Here is a 15,322-nt window from a genome sequence, read left to right on the forward strand (position 1 = left end):
CACCAGAAAATGCCCTGGCTCCAGAAGCAGACTTCATCCTTAGATCAGATACCTTTCCTTCTAATATGCTTATTAGACAAACTGTACAATGTACAGAGTTCCTAAGCCACAGCCTCTTCCCAGTTATGCATGGGACCTAAGGAAGTGAATACCCCATTCATTTATTAAAGGTCCACTTATGAATTTTTGTTTTTGACCGAGTCTTGTGTGAAACATTGAAGTTGGCAAAGCAAACTGGTGGCTTTATATTCAGAACAGAGTTCATTGTTGTTCATTACAGGTCACATTACTGTCAACTGTTGGTCCATATCTCAGTAGTTTCCAGGACACTATGCCCGCGTGAGTTTAACTAGTGCATGCTTTCGACTGTTCCATTTCACTATGTGAGGTGCTGTTACAATCAATTATCATGCATCAGTATGTACAGTTAATAGAGTGATACTTCTGTGCACCTGTGAACCAAGACTAATTCCTGAACATTGTTATTTCAGAGAAAAGGTGATACTGATTCAGCAAGAAGACATCCCAGCTATAATAAGGTATATAAGTGTATGAATAATAATTAAAAAAATTACATAAAAGGCAGTCCTTTCTTCCTCAAATTTATTATGAAAATGTACAGAGGGATTAACGGTAGGACTTCTGGTATCGGGCACGAGCTCCAGGTCCACCGAACTTCTTGGACTCGCAGCGACGGGGATCAGCAACCAGCAGGGTCCTGTCGTACTGGATCAGGATGTCCTTGATCTCCTTCTTGGAAGCCTCATCCACATCTGGAGGCAGACAAACGCAGTTCAGGTTATCTAGTAGCATTAACTTGAACAAGACTAACATTTGTTGAGTGAGCTGCTCCATCTGAAGATCTCAAAATTATCTAGCTCGGATGGCAATGTCAGAGTTTGAAAACGCATAGAAGGGGAACAGGTTTCAACATACTGTCATTCACCACTAAAAAACCATTTTGTATGCTGTGGGCTACACTACAGTATGAGCTGGCCTCAGTGCGGGCAGACGTCAATCTAGAGAGTTGATGCAGATGAAGCAGGGAAGTCAATTTAGAAGTTGATAGAAATGCAGACATCTAGAGCAGAGGTTTTCGAAGTGGGATGCAGGCCTCCCCAGGGATGCTCCAAGCAGTTTCAGGGGAGGCTCAGTGAATAGAAGTGAAAAAATATTACATTAGTTAACACATTCACTGCCAGCCATTTTTTCAATACTGTAGGTAGGTTCTGCCAAGGTTTTTTTTTGAGGATTCTGGCTCATCTTTCAAGAGCTGAGGATTCTTTTCTGCTAAGATTTTGTGAACACAAATGATCTCAAAAGAACTAATAGAATGTGTGCTTTCTCTGTCTAAAAGAGGTAGTTTGTAGAGTTAGTAGTTATGTAGGCATTAGCAGTAGAATACAGCATGGTTTCAGCGTCTGAAAATTTATTCTGAGATAAATGGCTTTTTGTGAAATTCGATAGAACAGTCACTTTAACCATTTATTTTTGGCGTAAGACGTCAGACATCTAAACAATAGTTTTGAACAGTAATTTCCTCCATAGCAGCAGGAAACCCCCCTCTCCTTCAAACTCCTCCCTCCGTGGGTGTGTCTCTGGTGGCTTTGCAGCGTTTGTCACAAGCGAGGCTCTGCCTGTCTGTGCTGCCTGGCTGTTGGCGGCTGCTCTTTGGGCGAGTCTGCATGAGTCGTTTCGGTTGTGAGCTCAGCTGCAATGAAGCTGCGTGCGATTGTGGGCTTTCTGCCGGTGTTTCAAAGTGTGTTGCACGCATAATCTATTATGCAAATTTGCAATCCCCCACCGCCAGCTCCCAGCGCGATAATGCGCGAAAGCGAAAGCGTTTTCGCCAATCCATTTTACAGTATGAGAATGGTTTCCTCGCGCGTTCCCCTGCAGTTTTGGCTCGGCTTTTTCTAGTCTGGAGAGCACTGTCGCCACTTAGTGGGTCGGTGGAATGGGTTGTACCGTAAATTCCGGACTATAAGACGCACCGGTGTATAAGCCGCGGGACCAAAATTGACTATTTTTTTCTTCTATAAGCCGCACCGGACTATAAGCCGCGGGTGTTTTGATGTTTAATTACCATATGAAAGGGTTCGTGCACAGAGAGGAATGTCGGGAAAGAGATCGCTGTTTGGGGAAGCTCCCATTTATTAACATTTCAACAAAACAAAACAAAAGTCAGGTCACTAATCCCCAGACAAAATCACACAACAATAGGCTACCGTATATGTGCAGCAAACCTGTAACCAGAGAAGTCAAGTCACTAATCCTCGTCTTCCTCTTCTTCCTGCGTACTGAAACCACCAAAGTCCTCATCTTCAGTGTCGGAAACGAACAGGTTCAGGGTGGCTTCGTCAACCACTCTCCTCTCTCCTTCAGGTGCCATGGCACGAGTCCGATACCTCACGAGTCCGACACCTCACGAGTCCGAAAAAAGAGGCTAACTTCCCCCAGACCCTAACCCAAAACCTAACCTCTCCCACCCCCACGCCTAAACCTAACATCCCCCAGACCCTAACCCAAAACCTAACCTCTCCCACCCCCACGCCTAAACCTAACCTCCCCCAGACCCTAACCCAAAACCATGAGGTGTCGGACTCGTGAGGTATCGGACTCGTGAGGTATCGGACTAGGGGGCAGTCCCCGTGGCGTCATCCTCTTCATCCCGCAGCAGTCCAGCGTTTTGGAACCCGTTGGTAATTGTGGATGTTTTCACACTCCTATAATATTCCGTGATCTTCCTTTGTGTGAATTCGCCGAAGTTTGTGATTTTCTCCTGATAGTCGGGAGGGAGTTGTTCAGTAGTTCTCCCCCGGACGGACAGTCCCTTTTGCCCAGGTTACGCGCGGCTGCTCTGTTTGATCGGCGGCTGCTCTCTTTTAATGCGAGATTGACTGCTTTCAACTTGAAAGCTGCCTCGTGTGAATTTCTGCGTACCTTCCCCATGGTAAGTGAGAGTGTTGCTTCTACTGCTCGTCTTGTTGTGAATATTCCTTGATCTTCCTTTGTGTGAATTCGCCGAAGTTTGTGATTTTCTCCTGGTAGTCGGGGGAGGGAGTTGTTGCCCGAGTGGCCGTTTGCTTACCGTAATTACCATATGTAAGTGGTCACGCACAGAGGGGATTGTCGGGAAGAGATGGCTGTTTGAGGAAGCTCCCATTTACCGTATTACAACATTTCAACAAAACAACATAACACAACACCACCGTTGTTTATTTTTACAGTGCACACAGTGTCCGCGGTGTGGTGAAAAGAGGGCAAGAGAGGAAATTAAAACAGAAGTGGATTTATAGTTAGAAAGAGTGCTAAAAAAGAGAGATTTTTTTTTTTTTTTTTTTTTTTTTCTGAAAAAATCCATAGATAAGACGCACCGTTATATAAGCCGCAGGGGCCAAAAAACGGGAAAAAAGCCGCGGCTTATAGTCCGGAATTTACGGTACACGTTCGGTGGCTCCAATATTTTTATAGGAGACGTGGGGGGCGTTGATCCACGTCCCACCGTCAAAATTTTTTTTTTTTTTTTTTGACGAGTCAACTCGTCATTGGCAGTCAACCGTTGGATTTTTTTTGACGAGTCAACTCGTCATTGGCAGTGAACGTGTTAAAAGGATATCTCATAGAACAGCCTTCATGTGTGTGATTTGGTTAAAGACAGTTCAGATACAATATTTTGTGGGAATTTGACGCTGAAGCTGAGTGTCACGCTAAACCGCTCACACAAGAAGCAGTCTTCTTTTCCTCAGCGCCTGCTCGCTGCTGCCTTTTCTCCGCCCACCACTTGCATTGACTTCATGCCTGGAAGCTCGGGTTCAGCGCGCTGCACGCTTGGGAAATAGAACAGAAGCTGACACTATCGTTGCAACGTAGCTTCGGGGTAGCGTGCGGCTGGTGTGAACGGTTTCGCCTGTTTACAAGAACACCGAAATGAAACTGCGTGGCTTCAGTGTATGGTGTGAACATGCACTAAATGTGTGTGATCTCGGCTCAATTGTTGAGTGTCTATTAGGGATGGGAATTCCTAACAAAAAAACTACCGGTAGTCGAAATTCGCTGGGCCAAAGTCGATTTTTCGTCAGAATTCGCCCACCCCTAACATAATAATAATAATTTATTAAAAATTGCGAGCCTGGCTCGCTTTTTTTTTTTACGGAAATTTGACTGTCAAATTTTACATGGTCTCGCCTGATTCCAAGTATAGTTGAATCACTTGGTTTGACCAAGTAAAACTATTTTTATAAGCATTTTATGCAAGGTCTATGGAAAAATGAATGGCGGATGAAATCCCATGGACAGGGAGAGGGGGTGACTATGGCACTCTATGGTCATTAGGCAGACCTGAGCCTACGTTAGCTGTTAGCATTAGCGTAGCGCCGAGATGACCCAGGGAACAGTAGACCGTAGTGATGCGAGGGGCATCCCCGAACCCGCCGGGTCCCGCCCCGCAGGTGGTCTGGGTTGGCAAATTATGAAAATATCGCGGGTGCGGGCGGGGCAGGCTCAGAACGTGACAAAGCAATATTATAATATAATTTAGTTAGAGCAGTGAAACATGCAGAGTACGTAACCCTTTATTAAGACGTGAACTCTCTCACACGTACACACAATCAGCGAGTCTGAAGCAGTCTGCAGTACACCTGCTGCACTAGTAAAGAAACGCTTCAAATGAGGTAGCCTATGTGCTCTCAAAACAAACATTTTGGAAGGATTATTCGCTGTAATTATTATTTGAAGTGTCTATAAAACGAATGCCACCGCAGATTTGTGTGGACTCGACTGTGACCTATTTGTCAATTTTACTGCAACGTGAGTGCGCATGAGGTAATTAAAAGAAATTGGAAGGAATAAGAACTGTTTCTGTAACCTACTTCCTCTACCTGCTACCTCCATTTTGAGACCTTGGATTAATTGAGGAAAGATCGATAATAGCCGAGTTTGTAGCGCCGACTAAGCAGAAAGAACTTAACGACATGAAAGCAGCCGCCACGCAACGCATCCAAACGGTTGTCCAGTCGCGCACCGGCACGCATGTGTGTGTCTGTCTGTGAGAGAGAGAAGGAGAGAGACGAGTTTGGACACATTGGAGACCTCTGCTGCGCTCATCGTGAGTCCAGAGACATATTACATTAAATTGGCCATTTGGGTTGGGTTCTGGGTTTTCAGATATTTTAACGGGGCGGGCGGGGCGGACTGGCTACGATGACGGGTTGGGTTGGTGCGGCCGTTAAAAAACCTTGACCCACGCATCACTAGTAGACAAAATATCAGCTTTTCTTCATGCAGTAACAAGCCTTGAAACCTTTTCCTTGTGGCTGAGTGTTGCTGTAATAGAGAGTTTAAGACCATTTCTACTACATTTCTAGAGCTACCAGGTGCTGCTACAGTCCTGTCAGCTGAGGCCAGAGCCGTTCTGCTCCAGTGCGCAGCTCCTACGGCAACGTCACATGGACAAACGTGTCATTCTTTAAGAGACAAGCGCCGGTAAAAATGAAAAATTATAAATAATTAAACGTGCAGCATATAATTTCCGGCCGCTATGGGTCACACTCCTGAAACCTCTCTCAAAACAATGACAAAGGTCGTGTGTTGACTCTACAGCCGCAAGGAATTGTGGGATGGCAGGATTAGCCGCGTTAGCTTGCTATCGCGGAAAAAGCATCTTCCTTTCTTCAGCAGCCAAGCAACGGATTTTTCATCACTTATTTTATTGAAAGGTGTGACTGTACTTGCTAACAATTTAATGTTTTGGTCACCAGTGACCCCAGAGAAGCTTAATTTAGCCTACGTGTGTTGTGTGTGTGTGCGGGGAGGGGCTGGAGGTCCTGAGCGTGAGTTGTGCGCTGGTGTTTTGTGTCCCCGCTCCTCCTTCAGTAGGAATGTTTCTCCTTGGTTCCTTTTGTCAGCGTTTTCAGAAAAGAGGGGATGACATCTACATGCGATCATGTGAAACGCTCCGTGTCTTTGAATAGAATTGAGGATTTCTCTGGGTTGGAACATTGTTGAAAACATTTAAGATAATGTAAGTAGAGAACAATAAAAAGTGTATGACATATGTCTACTCATCTTTAGATAATTTAATGTAATAATCTTACTTAAGTTTACATATTGAATCTTTATATAAATGATTTTCGACCTTCAATAACAAAAGTCAATCTTGATAATAAAAACTATTATTCGAAAATTCGAAATTCGTTGCCCATCCCTAGTGTCTATGGGGGTCAAACAACAATCAGTGTTTCCCATACATAAAGGAATTTGTGGCGGGCCGCCACAATAATATTTGGACCGCCACAAAATGATGTTGACCAATTTTTTTTTTTTTTTTTTACAGTGCACCTGAACGCAACATGCAAGATATCCGCTGAATAAGTGTCCAATAAATGTTCATGTCATTCTGGCCAATACTTCTGTTATAGCATTTCAGTCTGGAATATGGAATATCTTTCAATAATCTATGATTTAGCTGCTAAATTGTCAAATACCGCCATCTGCTCGCTACCCAGGCACTTATGTATGTACTTAACCTAACTAACTTAACCTAACTATCAGGTGTGCTCAACATTGTCAGCCTAAACTCCGGCTGACACCCCAAAAACCTACAATCCGCTACAGAAAAATGTATATTGTTTATTAACTGGCCCCTCGCCTTCTATCATTTCACGAAAGTGGCAAAGCAAGTTGAGTATCCCTGACCTATAGGGAGAAATTTAGTTTGTCATTGTAAACCCACAGCACAGTAATGATGACATGTTCTTACTTAGATCTAGCCTTTTAATTTTGCTCTTAAGCTTTCTCAAAGTACACCAAATTCATGCATTTTACTTTAAAATGTTTAAAAAAATCTCCCGGGGGGGCATGCCCCCGCACCCTCCTAGGGGGTCTGCGGTCCCCCACCACAAATACTCAAAATCCTGTGGGAAACACTGACAATCATGATCCCATAGGCATCCACGAATTGAGCGAGGGGGGCTCCTTTTTTGTCTGGGGACAGGCCCACAGTCTCAGACTTTGAAAACCCCAGATCTAGAGTAAATTGGCTTACACAATATTCAGGAGGCCAGCAACAATTCTATCCAAACATAAATCGAACAGTTTGATGATGCATATTTATTTTCTTATGTCTGGGACTGTAGAATTCAAATACCGTAGCCGCTGCTTTTTCCCCATTTTTCGGCCCTGCGGCTTATATAACGGTGTGGCTAATCTATGGATTTTTACAGCTAACGGCCACTAGGGGACCTCCTAAATCTATGGATTTTGGTACGAGAGACAGAACGAGAGCAAGACAGACAGACCCTGATTGGATGATGTTGCAAAAAATGTGCCTCGCGACCTGCTTGGAGCACTGAGCCACTACGCTCTCTCAGCCACTACTGTAAAACACCCTCCCTCGCTCCGGGGGAAAAATGGCGGCGATTGAGCCAGAAAGACAGTCTGAATGAAATTGAATGTAACGTTCCCAATTCTATGTATTACATTCTAAAAAATTAACGGCAACATTTTGGAAGGCTAAGCCACACAACTAGCTCGTTGTAATCTAACATCATGCTTCAAAAGATGGAGAACTGGCTGTGTTACGACGATGAGGATAAGGACTCAAAACGGTCTCCGCTGATAAGACACGGAGATCTCTGTTACAGGCAGGCGCTACGCCTCCTCCTGGTTGGTAATTAAACATTAAAACACCTGCGGCTTATAGTCCAGTGCGGCTTATATATGTAACAATCATTCAATTTAGCTGCTGCGGCTTATATTCAGGTGCGCCTTATAGTACGGAAAGTACGGTAGCTACATTCATCATCCTGAAACCAGGGTTGCTACGCTGTATTGATACATTTCAAGGACACATTATTTAAAAAAACAATGCGGGTTTCGATGAGGTTAGGGGCGATGGGTGACTTCGCCTGGCTGGTTTCTCATGGACCCCTCGCGCGGGATGCCATGTACATTTCCTTTAAGCACATATGCGCCTTATGTGGCTGGTAGCACCATGTTGTAATATTGAATGTTGATGTTTGTATGTTTTTTCTTTCTTTTCCTGTGCCTGAGCCTGTTTGTTTTGTCTTGTTTGTGTACTGCTCTATTAAAAAATTGAAAATAAAAAATTTAAGGGAAAAAAACAAACAAACTGCGGGTTACCTAGGCGACCAGCTGCATATTTGAGCTAAGAATGCCTATGAGAGAGCACAACAGCCAATGACAGCGCAGTGATCAGCAAATCACTATGCTTGTAGCCTACGTGGAGAGTGATACTGTAGATAGGAATAAAGTGTATCAACTTTGGCCCAGCAGTACCGATGTATAAAAATTGGAGATAACAGCGCACACCAGGCTCAAACTCAGAGATCCCAGTAGGCTAAATGTGAGTAACGTTACAAGTCTTCAACTGTGAAATCAACTCGTCCGTTTCCATGAAGTCACTCCCATTACACAGGCTGCTGCTGTGTTTCTATCTCTCCTTAACGTAATGTTAGGTTCCAAAACAGCCCACCCCACTCCAATCTAACATTATCCCTCAGTAATTTTCTGCCAGCCAGTTGAATTCAACACACACGTTGTGGGGCAGGACCTACAACGCTAATGTCATTTGTTTTGCACCTTTCAATATTGGTAATGATAGCTTACTGCTTCAGTCGCCTGCCGCTGTGCTATCCAAGGTGTCTGCCTCTCATGCAGAGATCAGCCGTCCTTCTGTTGTAAATGTGCATTGCAGTGGCGCAGCCAAATGTATAGCAGCGACTTCATAAATTAATCTATCATGCGGGGGAGGGGGGGGCTGGGTGCAATTACCTTTGAATATAATCTAACCGATTTTGTCAATGAACTTTATTTTTGGAAAAAGTGACATCCCTATTGTGTGAAACTAAGTGAAGTGTAACCTAAACACAATTTATGTGAACCATTACCCTTATCCCAGACACAGCTGTATCTTTAACTGAAGTATTTACAATATACATGTTCCAACAGAAACATCTGTATGCAATGTACCTGTAGAAATGATCATGGGACACAACAGGAATCACTTTGAATGCAATATTAATACTTACATTTCTGGTAGTAAGCGACCAGAGACTTTGAGATGGCCTGACGGATAGCTGGAAGATAAAAAAAAAGTAAGGTGATTGGAGTCTCCTCTAAAACTAGCACCATTTGTTCCTCGCATCGCCAAATTAGCTCCACGACAGCGCCACATAAAGTTACTATCCGTGACATGAGGTACCAAGTGGTTACAACGGTTTCTTCTCTCTCTCTCTCTCTCTATATATATATATATATATATATAAATTGAAGAAAATAACCACCGCACACTTAAATTGACTTAGTGAGATTTATTCAGTGAACAACGCATTTCGCGTGTATGCGTCATCAGGTTCACTCAAAATGCCATGAGGACCACACGTGAGTTAAGTACATCAGGGTCATACAGTAATTGGTCACATGTACGGCAACCATTTTAGGGCATCCTCGTCAGTCAGAGTATAGGCTATCGTTCCTCAGTCTAAAGCGTTGTCAGTTGTCATGTCTCCTATAGTAAACCGTTGAGTGTGCTCTGAAACACCTTCAGTCCTCACACGAAAACGCTGTCATTCCTCCTGCCTCACTTATCACTCAAACTAGCTGTCAGGCATCCCTCCTCACGTCTCACACAAAAACGTTGTTGATCCTCCTGCAGACTAGTTGTCAGACATCAGTCAAACTAGCTGTCAGGCATCACTCCTCACGTCTTACACAAAAACGTTGTCGATCCTCCTGCAGACTAGTTGTCAGACATCACTCAAACTAGCTGTCAGGCATCACGCCTCACGTCTCACACAAAAACGTTGTCGATCCTCCTGCAGACTAGTTGTCAGACATCACTCAATCTAGCTGTCAGGCATCACTCCTCACGTCTCACGATTCTTGTGAGGGGGAGGGGGGTGGTTGCTTACCATAGATCTGTGCGACATGTCCACCACCCTTCACTCTGACTCTGATGTCAACTCCAGCAAAGCGCTCCTTGCCCAGCAGCAGCACAGGCTCCAGAAGCTAAAGATACAAATCAATACAAATCAGCTATGTTGCATTTCAATATTTGCTCATCTCATTCAGTGACACATTACAAATTATGGTCCACCAGCCTAAGACAAGTTCACCTTGATGTTTACCATGAGGACTCACCTTGTACTGGAGTGTGGCAGGCTCAACCATCTCCAGGGGTCTGCCGTTAACCTTGATCAGGCCATTCCCCCTCTTGCAGTGAGCAACTGCTGTGGCGGTTTTCTGTAAGCGACAAAAAAAAACATTGTGATCAGCAAATGTCTTTCCAGTAAGGAAACTACTAACTACTACATGTTGAGAGGTACCGTAATCTAGAAACATGTGTTACAGACTAAGTTCAATCATATAGTGCCCTAATGCCTGCAAGCCTTGGTTACACATTCGCACATCCCTGTCTAAACATTTAGTTGAATGGTAAATGGACTGCATTTTATATAGCGCACAATGTGCCTACATTCACCCATTTAAACACCAAAGGCAACCAGCTGCCACGCAGGGCAGCCATCGGGAGCAATTCGGGTTTCAGTGTCTTGCCCAAGGACACTTCGACACGCGGACTGGAGGAGCCGGGTATCGAACCACAGACCTTCTGATTAGTGGACGACCCGCTCTACCTCCTGAGTCACAGCCGCCCCGACGCAGCCGACTATGCTAACCAACGATTTACTCTCGTGATGGAGTTATATCAACGTCGTGATGGAGTTATACCGACGTTATTTACCTGATATTAGCTAACGTTAGTTAATTACGGTGCGAGACATGTGATGACAAGTGATGCAAACTCATGGAGTGGAAAATATGACAGATGCCAGGGCAGACACAAAACGAAATCAAAATCATTCACCTAAGTGCCCTATTTTGGGATCAGTTTGGAATAAAAAAGGTGAATGATACCTAAGGTTACTACTTTGCATCCCTGAAGACTGTCATGCCCTGTAAAGATTCAGATATTAAACGTTTTCTGGTTACGTTAACGTAGCTGGCTAAGCTAACCTAGCTACATAGCATGGCCGGCTGGTGGCTAGACTAGCAACCCTACTATGCTTGCGCTTGGACTGAATCACTGGGGCAGCGTGAGAAACATTTAGAAAATCAACAAGTAGCGTTACATAAATGTACACACATGCAGTCTGCCACAGCGTGAAGACCGAAAGACTACACATTTGCTAAGGGTTAGCTCGTTAGCTTATGTATGCTAGGCTATCAGGGTAGGCAGAACATCACACGTGGAATAAATCTAGATATTTACTCACTTTACGTCCAAACACCTGGACAGATTGCAGAGGACCTTTAGCTGGCATGTTTCTGAAACACACAAAGCACAACAATTACATCAAACAGCAGTTAATACGTGTATTTTTTTTGCCGTTTTAACGGTTCGGGCTGAAGAACATACCGTCTTCAGCTTGGGTGCTGTACGGAGAGGCCGAAGGGGGTTTCACACGCCGAACATCAGGGGCAATCGCACGACAATTTAGACATGCTTTATGGTACAATTTACGACAGTTGCTCTCGCTCTACTCCATTTGGTAAGCAATTTTTTTTCTAGGATGACAACGGAATGTAGTATTCATAATGAAGATTCTATGTTTTGCTTAAGAAATAGGACGAATCATATATTAGTATGAGTGTTGTGCGCCTAACAAACGTTACATCACATGATTCACATCGCTTATATTTTGACATTCTGAGTGAGAGCAGAAGTAGCTCAAGAGTTTGATGTATAATGTATGTCGTGTTAAAGTTGTGTAAACTGTCGCAGTAAAAAAGAAAGAAAAGTAAACAGAGGCAGCCGGGTAGAGTCAGACACTCAGGCCTCCCAAAGCTCAGGCTCCATAGGGTTCCATTGCCGTTGCCACCCAGTGACGCAGTTTGTTTACCAAAATGCTGCTTGGCTGATCCCTAGTCTGGAGAAATAGTGTTCCTGTCTCCAAAAGTGAGCATAATGAATGCACTGTCAACTGACATTTTATTTCACGTTGCAGCTCAAAGACATTGGTAGGTCTACTGTACTTTAGCCAATTACATTTATTGTGATGTTGTTGTTGTTGTTGTTGTTTTTTGTTTTTCTTTTTGGGTGGGGGGGACTTAATCAGGAACTCACGACAAGACGGACAGAGAGCTCTTGAGGGTAGGGGGGTAAGAACACCCAGACATGAGCTGTGTCAACACAAAAGTAACATAGCCTACATGTAATTTAGCAGTAACTCAGTAATATAACTTATTACTTAGCCCTATAGGATTTCAGTAATATTATACCAGTTACTTTGTCAAGTAACTCAAGTTACAAATTGAGTTGATTTTTTTATTTTTATCAAAGCACATATTTAAATAAAGATACAATCATTTCCTATTCAAACTGTCTGCTTTTATGCAAATAACCATTACAGATGACAATAACAAAGGAAAAGAATAACATTTAGAATTTTGGATTGTTTACACTGACTTCAATATTATATTGTAAATATTGTAATAGTATAAAGTAACTTATTACTTTCAAATGAAAGTTACTAGTAATATGTAGTATATTACATTTTGAAAGTAACTTGCCCAACACTGGACATGAGTCCATGTGTTGCCTAACAAAACCAAATAAGTTTAAAGTGATACGGTATATTACCTGATAAATTCCATTATTTGTAAATAGCTATAGCTATTGACAAATTATCTTTTTGGAATTATATGGTGGAAACGCTAGGCTAAAACATGTGTTTATTCGGTGTAGGCATATACTTGAAAATGTTTTGGGTTGCTTTTCAGTTGGACCCTACCTCCAGGAAACCCTGTGTTCTTCAAATTCTGATCCGACCCAGGTAGGGACAACATCAAATGATAATGTGTGTACCAGTAGGCCTATATCAGTGATTTCAAAACCTTTTAGGGAGTTAAAGTCATCATGTCTCCCTCTGGTGTACATTGTATGAAATATGGCAATATTCCAAAAGTCATCCTTAACCGAAGACAGCATAATGTTTTTACATGGTTTTATTGCAATGAGCTTCATTGTAGGTTCAAGTTTATAACCTTATCAAAATCATTGTTCGGGTTAAGATTATGCAGTTGTTGAATGGAAATTATTTTGAATTTGTAGCTAAAAGGCTAAATGAATTGGGATTTGTTCGGGAATGTCCACTTTAACTCCCCATGAAGGCGTACTGCCAACAGAAGTAGACAAACTGACTGAGTTTACAGTTATATAGTCTAATGGGCACATTAACTCCTGGACAGTCTTTAAATTTGTAAACAGGTTTAGTTTAGTTTATTAGGATCCCCATTAGCTGCAGCAAATGCTACAGCTAATTCTTATAGGGTCCGAGGTGACTTTTTATTTACTTATTTTACTCAATGATAGTAGCCTAATTCTGATGTGACTTTTTTGTAGCCATAGAGGAGAAAATACATTTATCGTTATTGTACTTTTGAGGATATACTGTCAGCAGAAAATAAAATGTATTTTCAATATACTGTAGTGTAGGCTATTTCTAAATAATGCCAGATCTTTCTATATTTAATTTAAACATATCTCTAATTTCTTTTTGTATGTGTTTAACTTTTTTAAATAAAAAGACACAAGACACAACAACCGAAAATACCTGCAGCAACAAAAAAAGGGCGGCACCCTAACAATAAAAACTAAAGTAATAATGACACATACATTGAATTCCCAATCAAAAGGCAAATGACAGCATCTCTAAACATTTGTGATACAGTGTGAAATTTGGGCAACTTGATCTTCTAGGGACGAGACTTTTTTAATGTACTGTAGTTGGAATTGCACAAAGAAATGTTTCAGAATGGGACTATGACTGTTGGCTATAGCACTAAGTTGGCGGTTGTTGAAAACATGATGTCAATTGGATCTCCTATCCCAGTAATAAAGTGGTGATAATTATGCTACTACTGTAAGCCCACCAGCTGGCAGGCGTATTCACAGACATTTTCAAACAGTCTCTCTCCCTCCGACGAGTTCCCTCCTGCTTCAAAGCAGTGACAATCATCCCCATTCCCAAGCAGCAGAAAGTGACCAGCCTCAATGACTGGCGCCCAATAGCCCTCACGCCAATAGCCAGCAAGTGCTTTGAAAAGCTGGTCATATCAAAGATCCGCCCCACACTCCCCCCGGACCACGACCCGCTACAATTTGCGTACCGCCCCAACAGGAGCACAGCGGACGCAGTAGCACACGTGCTCCACACCGCCCTGTCCCACCTGGAGGGGAAGGACACCTATGTAAGAATGCTGTTCGTGGACTACAGCTCAGCATTCAACACCATAGTACCCTCCAGGCTGGTACGCAAGCTCAAGGATCTGGGACTAAACACAGCAATGTGCGACTGGATCCTGGATTTCCTGACAGACCGCCGCCAGGTGGTGAGGGTGGGCAACCTCACCTCCTCACCACTGACCATCAGCATAGGAGCGCCTCAGGGGTGCGTCTCCAGCCCCTTCTGGTACGGCCTCTACACCCACGACTGCGTGGCGACTCAAACTTCGAACACCATCGTGAAGTTTGCAGACGACACAGCGGTCGTGGGGCTGATCTCGGGGGGCGACGAGACGGCCCTCGGGGGGCCCTGGAACAATGGTGCCAGGACAACCACCTCTCTCTGAACGTCTCCAAGACCAAGGAGGTCATTGTAGACTACAGGAGGGGGGGGGGGGGGCGCACACACCCCAATCACCATCAACGGCACAGTGGTGGAAAGGGTGGACAGCTTCAAGTACCTGGGAGTCAACATCCACCAGGACCTGACTTGGGCCGGCCACACCGCCACTGTTGTCAAAAAGGCCCAACAGCGAATACACAGACTCAGGCGCCTGAAGAAATTTGGGCTAAGGCCAGAAATCCTTAGTGACTTCTACAGAGGCACCATTGAAAGCCTGCTGACTGGCTGCTTCACCACCTGGTACGGGAACTGTACCACCATGGACCGCAGGGCGCTACGGAGAGTGAGACGCGCGGCCCAGCACGTAACAGGATGTGAGTTGCCAGAACTGCATGAACTGTATAAACAGCGGTGCCTCAGGAGGTCCCTGAAGATCATCAAAGACACAAACCATCCCCACAACAGCCTGTTCTCCCTGTTACCCTCAGGGAGAAGATACAGGGTTCCAAAAGCACGCACAAATCGCTTGAGGAACAGTTTCTTCCCGCAGGCCACGAGACTCCTTAACATACACAAATAGTGTAGTAGCCGTACTGTACCGTACTGTAGCTGCTACCATTACGTATGTCTAATGTTTAATTGTATGTTTAATAAGGAATATGCTATTTGCACCT

The 15,322-nt window shown here is 43.8% G+C and overlaps 1 protein-coding gene across 1 annotated transcript; it reads right to left on the reverse strand.

Annotated features, from left to right (window-relative positions):
• Nucleotides 1–586: 586 nt before the first annotated feature.
• rps16 (ribosomal protein S16) lies at nucleotides 587–11,483 on the reverse strand. Its single transcript, XM_083657771.1, has 6 exons — nucleotides 11,438–11,483; nucleotides 11,295–11,346; nucleotides 10,162–10,263; nucleotides 9,933–10,029; nucleotides 9,051–9,098; nucleotides 587–773 (listed from the first exon to the last, which is right to left on the reverse strand). The coding sequence occupies exons 2-6, from the start codon at nucleotides 11,340–11,342 to the stop codon at nucleotides 628–630; spliced, it is 441 nt and encodes a 146-aa protein (XP_083513897.1). The 5' UTR covers nucleotides 11,343–11,346; nucleotides 11,438–11,483; the 3' UTR covers nucleotides 587–627.
• Between the last annotated feature and the right edge of the window lie 3,839 nt (nucleotides 11,484–15,322).

Source organism: Poromitra crassiceps (genome assembly GCF_964638095.1).
Source record: "Poromitra crassiceps genome assembly, chromosome: 2".
NCBI lineage: Eukaryota > Metazoa > Chordata > Actinopteri > Beryciformes > Melamphaidae > Poromitra > Poromitra crassiceps.